The 20,489-nt window shown below is 43.6% G+C and overlaps 2 protein-coding genes across 7 annotated transcripts; both read right to left on the bottom strand.

Moving 5' to 3' along the window:
• Positions 1-1,051: 1,051 nt before the first annotated feature.
• Positions 1,052-6,179, bottom strand: pcyox1l (prenylcysteine oxidase 1 like). Its single transcript, XM_077504707.1, has 7 exons — positions 5,803-6,179; positions 5,460-5,666; positions 5,204-5,378; positions 4,861-5,072; positions 4,644-4,784; positions 2,665-3,082; positions 1,052-1,511 (listed from the first exon to the last, which is right to left on the bottom strand). The coding sequence occupies exons 1-7, from the start codon at positions 5,921-5,923 to the stop codon at positions 1,256-1,258; spliced, it is 1,530 nt and encodes a 509-aa protein (XP_077360833.1). The 5' UTR covers positions 5,924-6,179; the 3' UTR covers positions 1,052-1,255.
• An 830-nt stretch (positions 6,180-7,009) lies between these two features.
• Positions 7,010-20,087, bottom strand: LOC144006056 (transcription elongation regulator 1-like). Of its 6 annotated transcripts, none has more exons than XM_077504704.1 (21): positions 19,944-20,087; positions 18,507-18,762; positions 17,839-17,997; positions 17,372-17,750; positions 16,996-17,241; positions 13,836-13,895; positions 13,182-13,388; positions 12,072-12,178; positions 11,211-11,299; positions 10,977-11,137; positions 10,829-10,910; positions 10,608-10,743; positions 10,394-10,483; positions 10,203-10,321; positions 9,893-10,043; positions 9,658-9,822; positions 9,350-9,532; positions 9,097-9,276; positions 8,357-8,440; positions 8,020-8,120; positions 7,010-7,928 (listed from the first exon to the last, which is right to left on the bottom strand). In XM_077504704.1, the coding sequence occupies exons 1-21, from the start codon at positions 19,988-19,990 to the stop codon at positions 7,727-7,729; spliced, it is 3,204 nt and encodes a 1,067-aa protein (XP_077360830.1). In that variant the 5' UTR covers positions 19,991-20,087; the 3' UTR covers positions 7,010-7,726. The 6 variants fall into 6 exon arrangements, with proteins under 6 accessions (XP_077360830.1, XP_077360831.1, XP_077360827.1 ...); XM_077504705.1 differs by having other exon boundaries at positions 16,996-17,238; XM_077504701.1 differs by having other exon boundaries at positions 10,829-11,137.
• Positions 20,088-20,489: the final 402 nt, after the last annotated feature.

Below are 20,489 nucleotides of genomic sequence, written 5' to 3'. Positions count from 1 at the left end.
AGTTAACTGGCCAATTGCTGAATAAAACCATAACAATGTCATTTTTTTTTTTATTTTAGTATTTCTTATTTCATGCAAAATAATTTTAAAACGATCATTCATGCTATTAATTTATTAACACATTCATTGCCAGACCAGCAAAAAAAATGCATCATTTGACGTCTTTTTCCGTCAATGGCAGTGAATGAGTTAATTAGAATTTGACCACAATTCACCAATTGTTGAATAAATAACAATGCATTTTTTTTTAAGTTATTTAAATTTTACAGAATATAGTTAGGTTTAAAAAAATTAAATAATTCATGGTAATTTTTCATCATAATATTATAATTCAAATTTTGCATGTAAATGTTTTTATTAATTGTAATTAGTTGCTAATTCATTCATAAAATAATTATTTTTGTATATAAAATAGTTAATTTATTATAAAATAATAATTATGCTCTATTGTAGGGCTGCTCAATTATGGAAAAATTAATCACGATTATTTTGGCAATAATTGAAATCATAATTATTCAAACGAATAATTTTTTTGTACGAAACAAGAATTTTTTAAGCATTTAAAAATATAAAGACCAATTAAAAAAATAGAAACACTATAATTATGTAATTTCCTTTTGGACTAAACAGACTTTATAATATACTGTATATTTATAATAATATATTTATGTATTTATGTTGCCAAAATCGAAGTTGGATTGCAGCATGTGCACTGTGCAGTAGAGTGATAATTTCTTTTTTTGGTACAAAACAAGAAAAAGTTTAAATATGAAAAAAAAATCTTAATACAAATCAAATTCTTTGAAACACTATAATTTTGCAAGTTCCTTTTGGATGAAACAAAATTTATTGAATTAGTTATTTTAAAATGTAAAAAAAAAAGGTGTCAACTGTGTAACGTTAAACAACTAAAAAATTAGTATTAATAATATTTTATTTACAAATAAGCTGATGTTGTAATTGTGGTGTGTAACAATTGAAATTGTAATTGAATGTCGATTAATTGCACAACCCACAATTGTTTGTATCATTACTTCATAACAATTGAAAATGGAGGTACTGAGCAAGCTTTTAATCTTTTTTTGTAATGGAATCAATCCATTTGAGTTGCACAAATACAGGAAAAACATTTGAGAGTAATCTTGCCAGGGCGGTGAGCTGCATTCGCCCGCCGTACGCAAATCCAGATTTGCATAAACGTGTCCCCGACCACACCCGTCAACGGCAACCAAAACAAGCCGTCCGACTCGAGAGGTCAGAGTTCGGTCTTGATGGCGCGCAGCAAGTCCTTCCGGTCCACTTTGAGGCCGCGCCCGTTCCAGCGGTGGTAGGCCAGCAGGGCCACGTTCTTGGCGGCCACGGCGCTCATCTCCATGGCGCTGCCCGCCCACTCGATGCCGTTCAGGTAGTAGAGGTGCGGCCGCAGCTCCACAGGCGGCAGCGCCGAGCCGGCCGCGCTGCCGTAGCGTGGGTACGCCTGCCACTCCGTCGCCTGCGCCGAGTAGTACGATCTGCGTTGGGGTGAACGCGTGCGTCAGAAAAACGTATGGAGGACCAAAACTGCCAAAATTCAAAATAAATAAATGACTAAATAAATAAATGATTAAATAAGAAAGCGGTTAAGAAAATGGATGGATGGATAAATTAATAAATAAATACATGACTAAATATATAAATAAATAAATAAATAAGTGACTAAATAAATAAATGATTAAATAAATAAATGACTAAATAAACAAATGATTAAATGAGAAAGCGGTTAAGAAAATGGATGGATGGATAAATTAATAAATGACTAAATAAATAAATAATTAAATAAATAAATGACTAAATAAATGAAGAAATAAATGATTAAATAAATAAATAACTAAAAGTGAAAATACAAATGGATATAAAAAAATATAATTCGAAAATTATATCCCAAAAAAATAAATATAAATGAAAATAAAAAGAGCACTATATATATATATATATATATATATATATATATATATATATATATATATACACACACACACACACACACACACACACACACACATTTGTATTCAATTTTGTTTTTTATTTTCACTTTTAGTCATTTATTTATTTATATATTTAGTCATTTATTTATTTTTAATTTTGGCAGTTTTGCGCCATACTGCCAAGTCAAAATGTTATTCAATTGGGGGGCGGTCTTAAGCATGTCTTGGGTTGGACTCCGTCCATTGCTGGAGCACTCCATTGCAAGCCGGCGAGACTTCCTTGTTCACCGAGCTGCTCACTCGACCAATGACAGGCAGTTTGCAACGGTGGAGTCCCACCCAAGACACGCTTAGGACCGCCCCCTCAATTGAATAACATTTCGACTTGGCAGTACGGCCCAAAAGTGCCAAAATTCAAAATAAATTACTAAAAAAAAAAAAAATAAAAAAATAAATGGATATAAATTTAAAAAAAAATCAAAAATTAAATACAAAATGTTTTTGCTATTTTTTTTCCCTATTTAGATTTATTTTTTGGGATATATTTTTCAAATTATCTTTTTTATATCCATTTTTATTTCCACTTTTAGTCATTGAGTTAGTTATTTAGTCAGTTATTTATTTTAAATTTTGGCAGTTTTGGTCCTCCATACAAACGGCCCGCGTGCCTCCGCTTTGACGGCGACGGCGTCGTCCTCACCTGAAGAGCGTCTTCAGCTGCTCCTTGGTGAGCACGTCCGGCGAGAACACCTTGTAGACGGCGGCCTCGTGCGCCCGCTTGCGGCGGAAGCCCGGCGCCACGTCGACGGGATAAACGCCGGCCACGCTGTTGAAGAAGAGCGCCGGCGCATCCGTAGTCAGCACGCCGGCGTACGGGAAGAGCCGCGCGTCCGGGAAGCCGAAGAGCGACGTGTTGAGGTAGCCGTGCACCAGCGTGGCCACCGTGCCCTGCCACTCGCCCTCGCCGGGCGCCACGGGCGCCGACAAGTCCGGGAAGGAGATGCCCTCGTCGCCGCCGCCCGCTCGCAGCGGCGCCGCCACCACCACCATGTCATACGCCGCCGAATGCCGCTCGTCTGACTCGCCCGCCAGAGTCAGCTCATACCGAAGTGCGCCACCTGCGGAGGAAAAAGCGGGACGGGCCTGCTGGCTCACAACAGCAATTTATAAAAAAAATAAAAGAGTACTCAACTCTTGAGTAGCCTCGGATACCAAGTACAGATACCAATAGTACTTAAAAAGATACATAAAATTCCCCCCAAAAAACAATGACAGATAAAGACCAATGGCATGTCAATATAACACTTTCCTTCAAATTGTGTGAAATTAATGGCAATTTTTGAGTCTTCTAATTTATTGCTCCTGAATGGCCTCAACAGGGCGGTCAATAACGGTATCGACCGCCATCGCGAGTACAGTTACCTTGAAAGCAGGCCAGGTATCGACCCGATACAAGACCTGGTATCGGTACTCGCCCATCCATAATGTCTATATTCAACTTCAATATTTATTTTTTTTCTTTTTTTTTTTTTTTACTTTGTTATTTATCTCCCAAAATATAATTTTTAAAAATCCTCACATTTCTAAACAAAACACCACTTTTTTTTTTTTTGCAAATTAGATATCGGCCCGATACAATACCTGGTATCGGTACTTGCCCATCCATAATGTCCATATTAAACTTCAATGTTTATCTTTTTTTTTTTTTTTTGTTTACTTTATTTATCTCCCAAGATATATTTTTTTAAAAATCCTCACATTTCTACACAAAACACCTTTTTTTTTTTTTTTTTTTTTTTTTTTTGCAAATTAGGTATCGGCCCGATACAATACCTGGTATCGGTACTTGCCCATCCATAATGTCCCTATTAAACTTCAAAATGTAATTTAATGTTTTGTTTTTTTTACATTATTATTTATCTTCCAAAATATAATTTTTAAAAATCCTCACATTTCTACACAACATACCCTTTTTTTTTTGCAAATGAAAGAAAAAAAGTGATGAAATCACAATTAAACCAAAAGTAAAGTGCTATAAATATTCATCTAAAATCAAAATCAAGTTGCTGTTTATTTTATTTTTCAGAACTCCACAAATAAATTGGGCGTCATTGAGGATTTTTATTTTGAAAGACGACTGAAAAAAGGTGAGTACAGTGTTCCCTCGTTTTCTGCTTGGTTAGGTTGCAAAAAATAAATGAAATCTGCAAAGTAATTAGCTTTATGTTTTACATTTATTATAAATGTTTTAAGGCTCTAAAACCCTTCACAACACAGTTTATACACTTTTTCTCATCGAGGTATTTAAATTTTCTCATATTTTTCTCGTGTAAACATTCTCAATGTTCAAGCCTTCATAAATAAATAAAGTACATTTCTGTAAAAAAAATACATGCAACATTGCCCACCAAAAAAATCCACATTACAGTGAACCCCGTTATAGCAAGGGAAAACTGTACTGTGAATTCCAACACATTAACTATTATTATTATTATTTTTTTGCTAATATATGACAAAATAAAACATGTCAATCTCGTCTGTATGCAAAGAGGCCAAAGTGAGCAAATTGTAGACGTGGTTCATACTGGTTGCTTGAAATTCGGTTTGCGGAGTCAAGTCAGAGCGGCCGACAGGAAGTGGATGTGGGCGTACAGGAAGTTGACTTCCTCCCGTTATTACCTGAGTTGAGAGGTCGCACGGAGGTGACGCGTGCGCGTTCGAGGTTGACGTTGGCCAACTTGAGCAGACCATCACAAACCAGCTTGTTGCCGCCTTCCACCGCCCAAAGGTTGGAATGGGAGCTCGCCAACGACACCGCGCCTGCAAACGCAACAGCGATCCATGTCCAGTCCATGTCAATCCCCGCACCGTGACGCCCAAGCGTGATGAGTCTGACCTACAAAGGCGGGCACGCTGACGTTTTGGCCGTAGTTGAGCCTGATGACGGGCGCCACCACTTCATCGATGAAGCGCTGGGACACGCCCAGCTCCAGTAGCGAATCAGAGAGCGGCCTGCGCGTCATGTTGACGAAGCCGCTCCCGCCCAGCGACTCCAGCAGCTCCTCCACCGAGCTGAAGGCGTAACCGTGGGCCTGGTACTTGTAGATCCTGTATGCAAGAAAAGGATTTCAAAGACATGCCAAAGCACTACTTTTTGATGAAACGATGGGCTGACTATGAAGCTCCTCCCCTCAGTTTAAAATAGTTGCTTGGCACCAGAAAGCCACACAATGTTGCACCTGATGAACTTCTCCATAATCTCCTCCAGCCACATCTGCAGGCGGATGAAACTGATGCCATAGCGCCACCACAGGCGCAGGAGGTCCAGCAGGTACCAGTCTGTCTCCTCGGCGATCACCGACGTGCCGTCGAACACCGCCGTCTTGCCAGACACGCCCCGACGCTGCTTCAGCCCTGCGCGCGCAGGCACACATATCGTCAACAGCCGGCTAGCATGTTTGTGTGCGCGACTGCGCGTGCGTGACCTGCCCTCACCGAGCTGCTGGACGAAGTCGTGCATGTGCAGATTGAGCGCATGTATGATGGAGCCGCCCGACTCGTACTCATTCCGGTTGACGGTGACGGTGGCCAAGCGGCCGCCCACCTCACCCTTCTCGTACACGTCCAGTTGCACCTCCGGCCCGAAGTGCTGCCGCAGGAAGTGCGCTGTGGCGCTGCCCCCGATGCCTGCGCCCACCACCGCTGAAAATTTAGAATTATGAAGAATCGGTATAAGTTTTTTTTTGTTTGTTTGTTTTTATGGCGATTGTTGCGAACGTCTCGAAGATTTTGAGCAGCATTCCAATAAATAAAGCGCAATTAGAACTTCTCTTCTTGCCTATTTTGGAGGGCGGAGCTCCATCCACATGAGCGGACTCGGTGGCTGACTCGGCGGCAGCCGACGAGAGGGCCACCACGGTGGCGAGCAGCGGTCCAAAGACACCGGGAAGGCGCCGCATGCTACCTGCCCGCAGGCCGACAAAGAGTGGACTAGAGCGGACTGAACGTTCGGCTTTGCTCGGCTAAGACTTAGCCGCTAGCTTATTCATCGATATAGCCATAGATATCTATGGATACCGCGGGCAGAGAAGATGCTGCGATCGCTTGATCGAGTCTGACGGAGCTTTGTATCACGTGTCATGGACGCTCGCCAAACTTGGACCAATAACAACGGACGTACTTTATGACGTCACTGTCACTATAAAACGCTATGTCTCATTGTTGCAGGATGGGTCACCGTCCAAGCAATCCAGTACTGTGATGTTCTTAGAAAAAGAAAAGAAGAAAAAAAGAAAGAAAGAAACGTGACGTACTGTTTCCTTAACCCTACGCACAAATTATAATTGACTGCAAAACAATACCATGTACATTTACATTTAAAAAAGTACCTACATGGGTGTTATGCTGCTTTGTAGGAAAGTGGCAAGTCCGACTAACTGATCCTACTGGGATTGGACCTCAAAGTATTCCAGGCGAATGTAAACACAAAGTTGGCTGATTCTAATGTTTGTTTTTGTTCTGTCCTTCAAATCACATGACCTCCAGCAAACCTGCCTTCATAATTTTCATAATACATAAATAATGGAATAACTTATAAAAGTACTTCATATATTTGAGCAAATAACAATGCAGAAACAGCAGTATATCTTTTACGCAGTACATTTACGTCAAACATTGACTTGTAGCATCATTTACTTGCTTTCCGTTTTCATGCAGTTATTTTCAGGTGATATTTTAAGATTAACTTGTAATTATTTAACTTGTAATTATTTTCACGTTGGCAATACTGTATTTACTTTGCATTGTCTACTTGTCACATGTATTTTTTTCACATCTGTAATTTTGCATATTTTCATATAATTTAGTTTTTTTTTTTTGTTATTTTCATGTTATGTACTCGTTTCCATGTTATGGTTACTTTGTTTTCATGTTATTGTCAATTGGTTGTTTATTTTTATAGTAATATTGTGTTTTCAGGTGAGGTAATTGAATAATTTTATGTTTGATGGCTCCATGTGTTTGTGTCAAGGAAGTGTTTCTGGAAGTTGAAAAAGACGAGAAGTTGTGTTTATTAGAACGTGGAGACACAAAGTTGGGGAACATTCCGGACGGTGGCGGCACTGTAAGGCTTGGGCTCACCTCCGACACACGCACGCACGCACTAAAGATGATTTACATGAGCTATCAAACACCAGCGGCCGCAGACTTCAACGCGGCTTCTTGATCATCGTCGTCATCATCCCTCAAGGCAGAGGTGAAGGGTCAAAGGCGACCTGGTGTCCCCGGGAAGGGGCGCTCTGTCTCTACATGGACAAGCTTCCAGTGGGCTTTCAAAATTGGAGGAAAGTTGCTAACTTTCCGTGGGAATGAATGGGACTAAAGCAGGAAGCTTGCGCTAAACGAGGAACTCAAATGGATAGCAGACTTCATGCAAGTCCAGCCGTATCTCGACTTACGAGTGGCCCAACTTAGCACTTTTTACAGTTTGGAGTCGTCGCTTGCTTGGCGCATTTTTTTTGCTTTGTGTTGCAAGCTTTTAATTTGCTGCGACGGGTGTAATGCCCTCACATGTGAGCAAGGAGAGCAATATATTCTGCACGGACGTCTACTCATGACAAAAGTAAACGTTTAAATGTTGCACTTGCCATCAATTCCCATGGAAAGTTTGCAATTTGGAAGGTTGTATTTCCCAAACGGCCCGTGGAAATCCAGTCTTTTGCAACCCGAGCACCCGGCGATGGCGGGGGTCTGGGAGGGGAGGGTCACTTGGCGGAGCGGCGCGTGGGCTCCGAGGCGGTGGGTGGCGGGGGCGGGCCGCGTCGGTCCAGGTCCTCGATATACGACATGATGACCTTGCGGCGCTCCGTGGGGACGCACTCCAGCACCAGGTAGCGCTTGTCGTTCTGTAGGATCTTCTCCACGTCCTTCAGGTGCTGCTCGGACTCCTGCATCAGCTTCCAGGACCTGCCATGGGCGGCAAAACATCACAGACGCGTCACAGACTGATGGATAAATGGATGGCTGCGGCAGATGGAAACAAACAGAAGGTGCGGACTTGTATGTGATGAACTTGGTCTCCTTCAGCAGGGTCCTGAAGTCGGCTTTGGCCGTGATGAACTTGTCTTTGATGTAGTCATCATACTCGCGCTGTCGCTTCTGCAAGCAACATCCAAAACAACAACTCATTGACTGACAGCTTCAATGTTCAAAGCAGAGTTGGCCATGTTGCCAGAAGTTTTGCCAAATTCAAGATTTGCCAAAATAGTTTAGGTGTACAACAACATGTGCAATCACACAATTATTACATGAGGGCGCCGTGTCCAACACTTGCAAGAACCCACAGATGATTGAGGAGCGCGACACTGAGGTCATTTGTGAGGGCGAGGCCTTACTCGGTCACTGGAGGAGAACTTGATACATCGAGGGTCCTCCTTGATGACCTTTTTGACCTCTTTCCACGCAGTGGTCAGCGTGATCTGCAAAAGAAAACACAATCAGCAGACAGCCAGTCAGGGGTGAATGCTGAACGGTCACACACAAGGCGGAGGAAAAAGTTGGAATTTGAAAACAAACAGGCCTATTGTTTAAGACTTAAAAAACATGTTGAAAATCCACAGAGCAGCTACATCTATATTTTCAATATATCTAAAAAATATCGATATTGCGATGTTGGCCCATGCAATATGCATATCGCAAAGGCATGTAATAAGTTTCATATGGAATTGTATGCTTTTATCTGAATTTGACCAGTCAGACGTTAACGTAAAATGTGCACCGCCATCCAATAGTTGATTATCGAGCAGTGTTCCCTCTTAAGCTGCGCGCGTTTCTCTGCTTTGCTTCTGAATGTCATATTTGTTGATGCTTGTTGGTGTCATTGTCTTTGCATGTGTGAAGCACATTGAGCTGCCTTGTGTATGAAATGTGCTATATACTGTAAATAAAACTGCCTAGCCTTGTCTAAACGCTTTCAATTAAGCTTGCTGTTAAGTATTGGTACCATTCAAAATATTGCCACCAATATTTTAGTTTTATTTATCGGCTCTCAGCTTCCTTGACTACAAATAATCAGGATCCACATGGGTGGGTCTATGTAGTTTTGTGGCATTCTGGCGAGTGCCGGTTCACCCACCACGGTGGTCTCGTCCAGGAGCTGCCTGAAGTGCTCCTTCTTCTTCTTGGCGAGCGCCTCTACGTGCTCGTTGAACAGCTTCTCCTTCTCCTCTCGCTCCAGAAGCGACGACGACTCCCAGCGGTGGTCTTTGCGAAGGTTCCGCCGCGTGTCCGACCACGAAGCGTCCGATGAGCGCACCTGGGAGGGCCAGCACAAAGATGAGGCGGAACTCGTCTTGCGGCTTGTGCGTGCGTGGGCACGTCCGTCTCACCATGTCGGACATGAGCGCTTTGAAGTGCTGGATGGCTTCCTCCCGCTTGTGCTGCTCCCTCTCGCGGTCGATCTCTTTGGTCTGTTCCGATCGGGCCTTCTGGACCTCGCGCTCGCGTTCGCGCAGGCTGGCCTCGATGCGGGCCTGACGCTCCAGCTCGCGCTCCTTCTCCAAGTCCAAACTCTGCACGATTTTGCAACAGACATTCACATTCATTTTTAATTGATTTCATTTTGAGCATAAAATCATTGACAAAGTAATAATAATAATAATGAAGAAAAAAAAAGATTGTGTAAAGTGGTGGTGACCTTGGCCTGCTTGTCCAGGTACTGCTTGAAGAATTCTTCCCTGAGGGCGGAGCTTTCCACCGCCTTATAGCGGGGGTCCGTCTCCATCCTTTCCTTGACTTTGCTCCAGCGCTGTCCTCCTTCCACGTGCTGGTCGCTCAGCATCTCGAAGAAGTCCTGCCTCACCTGCCGCCGGCACAAAATGCTCTCATCAGACCGTTGCTCCGTCAAGAGGGGGGGGGAGGGGCTTCCTTACCTTCTCCCCTCTGGACTTGGAGTCGTCCTTATCCCTCTTCCTCAGCGTCGCCATGTGCTCGACGAAGATGGCTTCCCTGTCCTTCATCTTGTCGATGCTTTTGAAGCGAGGGTCTCGGCCGTGCTTGATGGCAAACTCGCTGAAGGTGGTCCTGTGGAGACGGCAAAATTAAGAGGCAGAGAACACGAGGGAGGCGTAATGCTCAAACTGTTCCCACAGTGGAGTGTTTTTTGTTTTTTTTTGAGAACATGTCATCTTCTGCTAGATAACATAGCGAGGACTAAAGCTAACAGGATCGGCGACACCTCACCTAGACGTCAGCTTGGACTCGTCCATCATCTTCCTGAAGTCGTCTTTGGCCTGCATCAGCTTGTTCTTCTTCTCCTTCCTCTCCTCCTCCGCTCTGGTCTTCACGTACTGGTCGAACACCTGTAAGCGCAGCCACAAGGTGGAACCGGCTCTATGCGGGAGGAAAAATCGCAACGAGGAGACGCCGATGACCTGCTTGCGTTCTTTGGGGTTAAGCAGAAGGTATCGAGGGTCGAAGACAATCTTGTGAAGTTCTTTGTCCCACGTGGAGAAAGCTGACACCTGCGTGTGCACATGGATGGGAAAAAAAAAAATCTTACAGGATTTCCATGGATGAATGAATTATTATTATTGTTATTTTAAACTGATTGCTTTAGGTGAGGTTGTCCAGTCGAGTGCAACGTACCCCTCTCTCCAGCAGCATATCTTTGAACTGCGTCATCCTGGACTCCAGAGGCACCACGGCTCTGTCGCGGGCTGCCCGGAGCTCCGCCTCCATCACCGCCTCCTTCTCAGAGTCCGCCTCGTTGGCGTCGTCCTTCCTGGGTGTGAGCAAACGGCAAGCGCGTGTAAGACAAAGAGAGTCGTCTGCTTACTTGAATGACCGCGCGCAAGCGACTGACTGACTTTCTCTTCTTGGCTTTGGAGGGCTCCTCATCATGAGCGTCGTCCATGGCCTGGCCCAGCTCGGGATCCTCCTTGCTGAAAACTGCACACACACGAAGAAATACACACAGAAAAATACACAAAACCACACGTCGGCGGCGGCGCTCACCTGTCCTCTTGCCGTCGTCCAGGCCCCTTTTGTGCGGGGGCTCCTGGATGTGTTTGTCGACGTCGGCGCGGCCCAGCAGCTCGTCGGGCCGGTCCCACATGGACAGCCGAGTGGTCGGGTTGTAGAAGAAGACGCGTTCGTCTCCCGTCCACACCACACACCTGTGGGCCAGCAGGCAAACGCAACAATTAGCGCGCAGGCTAGCCGCTGGTAGGCGGCGAGGACGACGCGCACCAGGGCGTTCCCGGGATGGGGTTCGTGGCCACCGGACGAGCTTTCTGCGCCGCCTTCTCTTCCTCGCTCATTTCTTCTTCTTTACGTTCCTTCGGAAAACACAGAAAGGGTTCACTTTTCGATTTGTCAGGGACAGTTTTTAAAGTCACTTCCCCAAGACCAGGTTTGAACATTTTAAACAATTCACCGACAACTGAACAATGCTCAAATAATCAATATTGCGTGTTTAGAGACATTGTTAAAATCCAAATTCTTCAAATTTCAGCCTCTCACCAGAAAAGATTGGATTTCTGTCATCTTCCATGAAAGGAAGCAGACTGACCCTCTTCAAAATAAGATGTTTGCAAACATCTACTTTTACTTTGGAAAACATCTATCAACATTTTTGCTGATTTTCTCACATTTGTGACCAACCAAACCAGCAACTGAATTCCAATAAAATTTTGTTTTGCATTTTTTGCATAGTCAATTTAATAATAATATTATAAATTCAATTTGTAATGCACTTCATCAGCATGATCTCAAAGTGCTACAGAGGGAAAAAAAATGAGTTGTGTGAGATGGAAACAGTCCACAGATTATTAAAATCAATGCTAGCTGCAGCTCATTCCTTCTAAGAGGAAGTGCTTGTCATTACATTGGAGAGGGGAAAAAAACAATGACTTTAATAGAAAATATTTCTCTGTACAGATCCTGCGAAAATAAGTTAAGAAATAAATAGATTAAATAATCAAACTACTTTTGAATGATATCATAGCAAATTGACTTATTTTTAAGCGAAGGGGAAAAAAATGAATGAAAATTGGACTTTTATGGCGACAAAAATGTGTACTTTTATCAGAATGGCGGAATTTGTGGTACCTGCTTGTCAATGTTCATGTTGAGAATTTTGGCATCCTCCTCCTCCATCTCCATGGCCTCCGCTTCCTCTTGCGCCAGACGCTCCTTGACCTTCTCGGCTTCTTTCTCTGCACACGCATCAAAAGTCTTATTTGCAGTTGAGCAGTGGTGAACCATACAATTTAACTGATCACTCACTAGTCACTACTAACTTTTCTGAAATCTTTGGACTTTTACCTCAAAAATTGAGAACAGAAATGTTCCTTCCTTACTGTCAATATGGGCCCTTTTTTTTTTTTTTTTTTTTTACAATAATACCACATAAAATAGTTGCAAATTGACAAGTAAATATTTGGAATGATTGCGATGAGAAAGGAAAGGCCAATGACAATCCTGTTGGAACCAAGAACGATTGGTGAATTCAAATATGATGTCTTGTAACAGTGAAAAAAAAAAACCCCACCAGTATCTTGAGTTCCAAAATTCTTGTCTAATCTGAAAAACAAACAATTCAGGCGTTGCCTAACCCAGCATTTTATTCCCTTGAGCACATTAGCAAAGCAACCACGTTGTTTTGATAGTATCAAAGTGGAGCCAATGCTCGCTAGCTCGTACAACAACAGGATTTTTTTCTTCTTCTCCTCCTCAATGCGAACAAGCAACTGTGTAAGCTCATTAAAAAAAAAGAAAGAAAAAGAAACTGGTTTGTGTGCAAAGGAGGGTTCTTTCCATTGTGCCACGATATCAACAACTACTTTGTGACAAGTACGCATCTCAGAGTAGGCCTGCAACTAATGTTTTGTATTAAAAATGAATTAATTGTTTCAAAATAAACATTTCTTAATTGCCATTAATTTGATTGCGCTTCAGCTGCTCATTTGGTTGCAAAATCAGTTAGAAAATTGGAAAAAATTTTGCAACATGTTTTTCGAAGTAAAAGTGAATGTTATGTCTTATTTTGAAAGAACACAAAGTTAATCAGTCTGCTTTCATGGAAGACATCAAAAACCGGGCAACATTTGCTGTTGAGAGGATTAAGACCATTTGAAGTTCAACAAAAATAATTGCTGTACAAACGGTGTAGGGTGTGAGCACTTTTGCATCCCATGCAAGCACATGTGGCATACCCACCTCTGTCCAGCACGGCCTGCGGCTTCTCCCAGGTGGACTCGAGCGTGCGGTTGTTGTAGTAGTACGTCTTGCCGTCCACCGTCTTGTACTCGGACCACTCGGGCAGCTGCAGCGTGGCGGCCATGGAGGCGGCGGCGGGCGCTGCCGACAACGTCAACTGAGGGTGCATCATGGACACCAGGGGCGGGCCCATGCCCGGCAGCATTCCTGAGGGGCGGGACGAGCGGCACAGCGTTGGCAACCGGCGCGCATGGCTTGTTCTGCCAGTGTGTGTGCGCGCGTGTGTACAGTAAGCGGCAAAGGGGAGTAAATCGAGAATTATTGAGAAAACTGGACAGAATGAATAAAACAAGGAGAAAGTAAGAAAAGCACACATACACAACTTCAAAAACAGACATTAAAATGAGGGCAAGACGTCACACTAAAGTTGTCATCTTTTGTCCTCCACCTCCAACACACATACCCACACAAGTAAACAAACAAACAACAACAAAAAAACACAACCCCAAAACACACAAACACCCACAAGATGCAGGCAGCTGTGGAAATGTGTCATCATTTGGTGTGTGTATGTGTGTTGGGTGGCCGCATGACAGACAGACTAGCATGCTATCTAGCGGGCGAGTGAGAGGCGGGCGGGCGGGTTAGGTTTACCGTTGGCGCCGGGGCCCGCCTTTACGCAGGGAGCGCCAACTATCTGCATCATTGCTACACCTGCAACAACAACAACAACGCACAAGCAAGCATCTGGTTGGTGGCGGACACCAGCAACATACACTCCCAACTCTCATCGTGTGTATGAGTGCGAAGTCCAACAGACAGACTTGGGGTCAGAGGTCATGCTATGTGTGCTTCCTTCAGGCGTAGGCAAACTTTGGTGCTCAAGGGCCACAAACAGAGTTTCCAAACGGAGCGAAAGGTCACCTCGTTTGGAGATGAGAAGCGGGGAAAAATGGATGCAAAATATGCAAAATTGTTAAAAGGGAGTCTGCGATCACCCGCCATAAAAAGTCCATTTTTGTCACATTCGCTCAAAGTGTCAGAACTTCACAGTAGTGCACGATAAATGTTCATCTCACGTGCCTCAAATTTGATGTCGAGCGACATGGGTTAGGAAATGGAAAGTTAGAGAAAATCCGCAACTAATTGACATCCTTTACAATTTCATTGGGGGAACAAAAGCAAAAAATAAATAAATAAAAAATAAAAATTTTGGGGTTTCCAAGCCTCAAAATTCTTGAATAAGTGGGGATATAATCACTAGTAAACGAGGTGGGCCCCAAAATAAATACAAGAAAAAAAAAAAAAAAAAAAAAAAAAAAAAGTGAAAATAGGTGAATACGAGGGTGCCAAAGCACAAATGTTGTATATAAAATTAGAGGCACATGATGGCACCAGAGAGTAGTACTACTGTCAAGTCAATAAGATTTAACAAATATAATTAAAAATAAATAAATAAATAAAAAAATTAAAAAAATGAGAAAAGCATTTGTTTTGTTTTTTTTAATAGCAAACTCACATTTAACTTGAATATTTTTTTTATATAATTAACTAATTTGCCCCCAGAAACATATAATTGGGTTCTATTTTAAATTTTTTAAGTGTCCCAAAGACGTATTTATACATTTGTTTTTTTTATGCTACAGCATACAGAAGGCTTTGATGCAGCCTCTCAACTGCAAAGAACGGTTGCAGAAATGGTAGTTATTACACAAACGGCCAGCAGGTGACAGCAGAGCAAAGGAGATCAACCAGGGCCATGTTGGGGGAAAAAAAAAAAAAAAAAAAAAAGGTCTATTCCTCTAAATTCTAAATAGATTTGTGAATAATGATGAAACTTAGTTATATTGTAATGCTAATTGCTACAAAACTATAACAGATAGAAATTTACTTTTTTTTTCCTGATGAAAGAAGAGACTTTAATCTTTCTTTTGGTCGGTTTCATGTTTTTATATCAATAAAACACATTATTCTGTGGCACTTGCAAATTCGGTCAAAATCCAGTAAAACAGCCGGGAGCGAAGGGGATTGTTTTTGTGAAAATGGCTGGGAGTGAATGAGTTAATCGGAGGGTGGGGTTTAGTTAAAAATTTCATTTGATCAACCAATGTCATTAAATACATGTAAAAAAATAAAAATAAAAATCTCTTACAATATTTGCAATATGTCAACTGATTTAGATTTAGATGGATTAATCAAAATTCAAAATGACTGTCATTGCACTAGTGTAGCTATCATTCCAAGATTTATACAAATGTAGATTAAGTAAGATGATTTGATCAACTTATTTTATTTATCAATATTAATTTGGTATTATATTCTTTTCAATTAACCAATTATTTAACGTCAAATTAATAAAAAATAAAGACAAGAATAAATACACCCCCCCCCCCAAAAAAAAAAAAAAAAAAAAAAACTGCTGGATGGCTGCAAGCAATATTACAAGACTCTTGCTAATGTCAACACTGGGTGGGCCAGATTGGAGCGCATAGTGGGCTCCCTGTTTTGTGGCCCACAGGCATACTCGTTCTTTGCCCACCCCTGGCTTACACGCTAAAGACACGTTTAGCGCCCTCACGCGAAGACAGCATGAGGAGGAAAGAAAGGAGAAGAGGAGGGAAGCAAGCACAAATCATCGATTGTGTTTTTGCAAAATGGGCACTTTTTGACAGCCTTCTATAGGAGCCAAAGGGGCGGGGCTAAGCAGTGCAGTGTTGATTGGCGGCAGCTGTAAAGGGAGCACACTTTGTGAAAAGGACTTTTCAATGTGGTGCATCTAAATTGTCAAGGGTCTGCAGTGGGAAAGTCAATTATTACTCAAATCTTGTGTCATGGGTTTATTTTCCAAAACATGTCTAAGCGGGATGTCTCAATTTTGACCAATGGGGTATAACTTGCCACGGAAGAGGCAGGACTTCCGACTTCCGTGATTTTGCATACGAGTTTGGTTCTGGTTGCGAACGTGCAACCAAGGGGCACACTGTCGGAAGCACAAGTATTGTGACGCAGCCCACACGTCGGAAACCGAACCGGAACCAAAGCTGATGTGCAAAAACAGTCCCGCCTCGTCCGTGGCATATACCCCATAGCGTTGTTGCAGTGTGGCTCATTTACATATCTCATTCCAATTTAATTGGCCAATATTAATCTTTAATAATTATAATCTAGAAACAGGAAATGCTGTTCAATGCAGGAGTCAATCCGAATGACATCCTTGCACTGTTTGTCCACTAGGTGGCGTGCCATCCAATCCAAGATCCATCTTTTCCTTTGATGAGCTGGACTCCAACAACGGCAATGAACAAGCTCCGGATGGTCATTTTGCTTTTACGGAATCATTAACAAGTGGAAACGGACAACAGCACAACCACCAGGAAACGGGTTTTTTTTTTTTTTATGAATTGAAGCAATATTGCCATATTATGTCCATCATTTTGTTTTGACAAATGCATTTTGGTTTTTGATTTTAAAGTCAAGAAGAGTTGCAGAACTGCAATTGAACGTTCAAGGGCGTCAGGCAGAAATGCGGTTTTGCCACTCATGACTTGGCTTAGAAACTGCAGACATTCGTGGCCTCAATCCATTATGTGATGCTTTTTTTCCCTCCATGTTTTGCACTTGAAAATTTCTGTTGTAAGGCAATACAAATTTCAAGGACTTCAAATTCTTTTACAGCAGTCAAATATTCTGCCTGTAATTCATCTTTGTTGGCAACGTTAAGGAGCCAAAAGGAACTCCAAATGGGTCATTCCCGAGAATAAAGTGGGGTGCGCATGGAAATGTGCATCCGGTGTGTTTGCGATGCTGCTCTCACCTGGCAGAGGGATGTGCATGCCCGGCAAGGGCACGCGGAAGGGCGGCACCATGACAGGCGGGAAGGCGGGGATGGTGGCGGTGGGCTGGGCCACGCTGTGCGGCAGAGCGGCGGGCAGAAGCGGGACCGTCTGCACGGCAGTGACGGGGGGCGGCAACGTGGATGCTGTCGCCACGGCGACCGGGGCGGCCGGCACCGACGAGCTGGCCACCACGGTGGGGGCCAGGTCCGCTGGGGCGCTGGCTGCTGGAGGGGAGAACGCCGGCGTGTGAATTCAAGCATGCATGGAGGTGCGCGTGCGTGTATGCAGTGCAGGGTGTCCAAAGTCCTTGAGGAACAAGTTTGGACACCCCTTATGCATTGTGTGTGTTGCAACCTGCTACGGTGATGGAGGGGACCAGCGTGGCGGTGGGGTCCGGACTGGAGCTGAGTGTACGGGAAGGGACGCTGGGGGGGGCGTTAATGGGCGAGGCGGCCGGGGCAGTCGTCGTGCTGATGCTGCTGGAGCTGACGGCCACGGTGACCCTGGCGCTGATAGTCCCCACGGCAGTAGCACCCGCACCGGAGACCCCAGGGACAGGGGCCCCCGCAGCAGGGGGCCCCGCGCCGGCAGCCCCTGCTGCGGCAGGGACACCTGCCGAGGCGTTACCAGCCCCCGCCACCAGCAGGGGGTTGAGTTCTGCCTGCTGGATGATTTTCACGCCCTCCGGTTTAGTCCATGCCGACTCCCTGGTGCGAGCGTTGTAGTAATAAGCCTGCGGAGGGAAAGGGGGGTGGGGTGGGGGGTCTAAGTGGTGAATAAGCTTGGCTAGATGTCAGATTTGTTTTCAAGCGCGGTCTCACCTTCCCCTCGGGCGTCTTGTTCTCCACCCAGATCTCCTCAGTGGGGTTGAGGACGGGACTTGTTGAAGTCGGAACCGGGGGCATCCCGGGCGGAAAGAGCATCCCCGGAGGGGGCGGAAGGTTGCTCATGGGAGGGGGAAGAAACGGGGGTCTCTGCAGGTAAGGCGCCATAAATACCCATTTTAACAAAGATGTCTCACATATACATATACACACACACATATACATATACACACACATATACATATACACACACACATACATACATACATACATACATACATACATACATATATATATATATATATATATATATATATATATATATATATTAGTTTTTTTTATTTACTTATTTTTATTTATTTTTATTACCACAACATGATCCAAGCTAGTTTCTGTTAGCTCGTCTGTGGCGTTTTACAGTTTTAGTTAGCATTAAACTAGCAGCCTTTTGTTAGACAAAGAAGCCTCATTTTTTACAGCATGAGAGTGAGCACACAAGCGAAAGAAAATTTTTAAAATGTGTTTAAATGTAGATGGGTCAAACCATCAAAAATGATGTTTCATTTGGTCACAACATGGTGGCTTTTCATGGGTCTGCCACAAATCTCATTGCGTGGAACAAACACAAAAGAACTACAAAGAACTTGCTCAAGGTTCACCTGCAGGTGGGGCGGTCCTATAGGGGGCGGCATGCCTGCCGGTGGCGGGATGGGGGGCATGCTGGGGTCAAAGGGCGGCCGCGGGAAGGGGGGTCGAGTCGGCGGCGGCCCCCTCATCATTCCGAAAGGGGGTGGCGGCGGCCTGAGAAGGGGCGGCGGGCCGCGCAGCACGGGCGTCTGAGCGGGAGACGGCGCAGCGGGGGTGGCCACGGGCGCCGGTGCCGGGACGGGTCCGCGGAACCGCACGGCCTGCTGGGCCATCCTACAACAACACACACACACACACACACACACACACACATATACATATATATATATATATATATATGAAAGTGCAGCCACGGTGAGCAAATCTGATTCTCTTATCTGATCTGAAATCTGATTGTCATGTCTAGAAAATATTCATATAATATATAATTTACATTTGCTTGTTTTTGTTTTTTGTTTTTTTTCCTGGAAAGGTTTCATTTGATCCATCTGGAGATAAGCGAAAACAACAAGCACAATTGCCATCAATTTTTCAATAAATGTTGACTTTGTCCCGGTCTTTTTGTACTGAAGCACTGAAATATTTAACACTAGGACATGTGCTATGTGTATTCAAAAGTTTAGAGAAGGTCACATTAAGTTCACCTGTAAAGGTTAGAATGTATTTTAGGCTCTCCCTGAAATTTCACCTGAAAGACAAAAATATTTTTTGTGAATAGTGTATGTACAAAAATGTTTGTTTTTTTCTTTTACAAGAATGCAGTTGTAAAGATGCTTTAGATGTGAGATTGTGCACGTTAATGCCTTGAATGAACTGCAGAGGAGATTTTGGCTGTCAGATATACAAAGAAAATTCCAATGAAACATAATGCTGTTTTTCTGTGTTTGTTTTTGTTTTATATACATAGAGAGATATTTTATGGCCTTGGTCTTGTCTCGGTCCCTACTCCCAAAGTCTTGGTGTCAGTAACTAATGTGTTGATGAGCACAAGGCTTCAAGGTAGTGCTGGTGATGAATTCCCAACAACGCAATCAGGCTTTGCGGCGGGGGGGGTGCCTTCAAAACGCTAAATGTTCCATTTGAGTACAGCCGCCTCTGCTAACTAGCGCCAGCTAACAAGCTAACTTGGGAAAACAATTATTTGGACTTGGTACGAAATGAGAGCCCCTTGTGAGCGGGGAATCACGTCAACAAATACAAACACAATGAAAATGAAGGCACAAGTTTTTTGTCCGGATGTTTACCGCGTGCGCAGAGGCTAGACTCGACTAGCCGCTAGCTACTTAGCCGAATGCACATTAGCTTCCGAGGATACATCCACAAATAGTGGCTTTATTTCCAACATTCTAGCGGCAAATGAGCCGTTGAGCCAGTTGATTTCACAACAGCAACAAGCGTCCGACATCACATAGTGGCGATATCGCTATAAACACTCGAGTTGGTCATTTTCTGACCTGTTGTCGTTGAATCCGATCGCTTCGCTCTCGGTCTGGTCCGCCATTACAGGAAAATGCTAGCACCCTCTTCCTGGAAACGCCCCTAAATCCACTCTTCGCTTTCCATTCGACGGACCGCGCTGTCAATCGCGTGTCATGTAAACTCCGATTGGTCGGCAACTCTCCTCAAGCTCACCTCCACGTTGATTTGTCGCGTTGCCTCCAATGGAGCTCCGCGTCTTTGTTTGGTCACAATGCAGGCGCACGCTCATTGGTCAATTTCCTCCTCATTCACACACTCGTACATGCTCGTGTTCGTTGAATGAAAAACACACACAAGTAATAAGTTTAATGTTTATTTATCCAAATTGACATAAGTTTAACAAAAGGTTTACTTTCTTAAGTACACTAACACATAATTAAGAAGTACAAAATCTGATTTATTTTTTTTAATCTGACTTTTTATTTTAATTAAAGCTGCAGTGCATCACTTTGTTAATAAAAAATAAGAAAAGAAAAAAAAAATCAGTTCAGTTCCTGGTTGGGTCCAAAACATTCGTCAGA

The sequence above is a fragment of the Festucalex cinctus genome, chromosome 18 (genome assembly GCF_051991245.1).
Source record: "Festucalex cinctus isolate MCC-2025b chromosome 18, RoL_Fcin_1.0, whole genome shotgun sequence".
In the NCBI taxonomy this organism is placed as follows: Eukaryota; Metazoa; Chordata; class Actinopteri; order Syngnathiformes; family Syngnathidae; genus Festucalex; species Festucalex cinctus.
This window is presented reverse-complemented; position numbering and strand designations above follow the sequence as displayed.

Excerpts from the sequence above, each read along its gene's own strand:
- LOC144006056 (XM_077504701.1), bottom strand. The coding sequence starts at position 19,990 with ATGGCGGACCAGACCGAGAGCGAAGCGATCGGATTCAACGACAACAG. Across the intron at positions 11,138-11,210 it reads CCCATCCCGGGAACGCCCTG|GTGTGTGGTGTGGACGGGAG; the intron begins GTGCGCGTCGTC and ends GCTGGCCCACAG. Across the intron at positions 10,044-10,202 it reads GAGTCCAAGCTGACGTCTAG|GACCACCTTCAGCGAGTTTG; the intron begins GTGAGGTGTCGC and ends CCGTCTCCACAG.
- pcyox1l (XM_077504707.1), bottom strand. The coding sequence starts at position 5,923 with ATGCGGCGCCTTCCCGGTGTCTTTGGACCGCTGCTCGCCACCGTGGTG. Across the intron at positions 5,667-5,802 it reads AGCTCCGCCCTCCAAAATAG|CGGTGGTGGGCGCAGGCATC; the intron begins GCAAGAAGAGAA and ends CTAAATTTTCAG. Across the intron at positions 5,379-5,459 it reads CGACTTCGTCCAGCAGCTCG|GGCTGAAGCAGCGTCGGGGC; the intron begins GTGAGGGCAGGT and ends CTGCGCGCGCAG.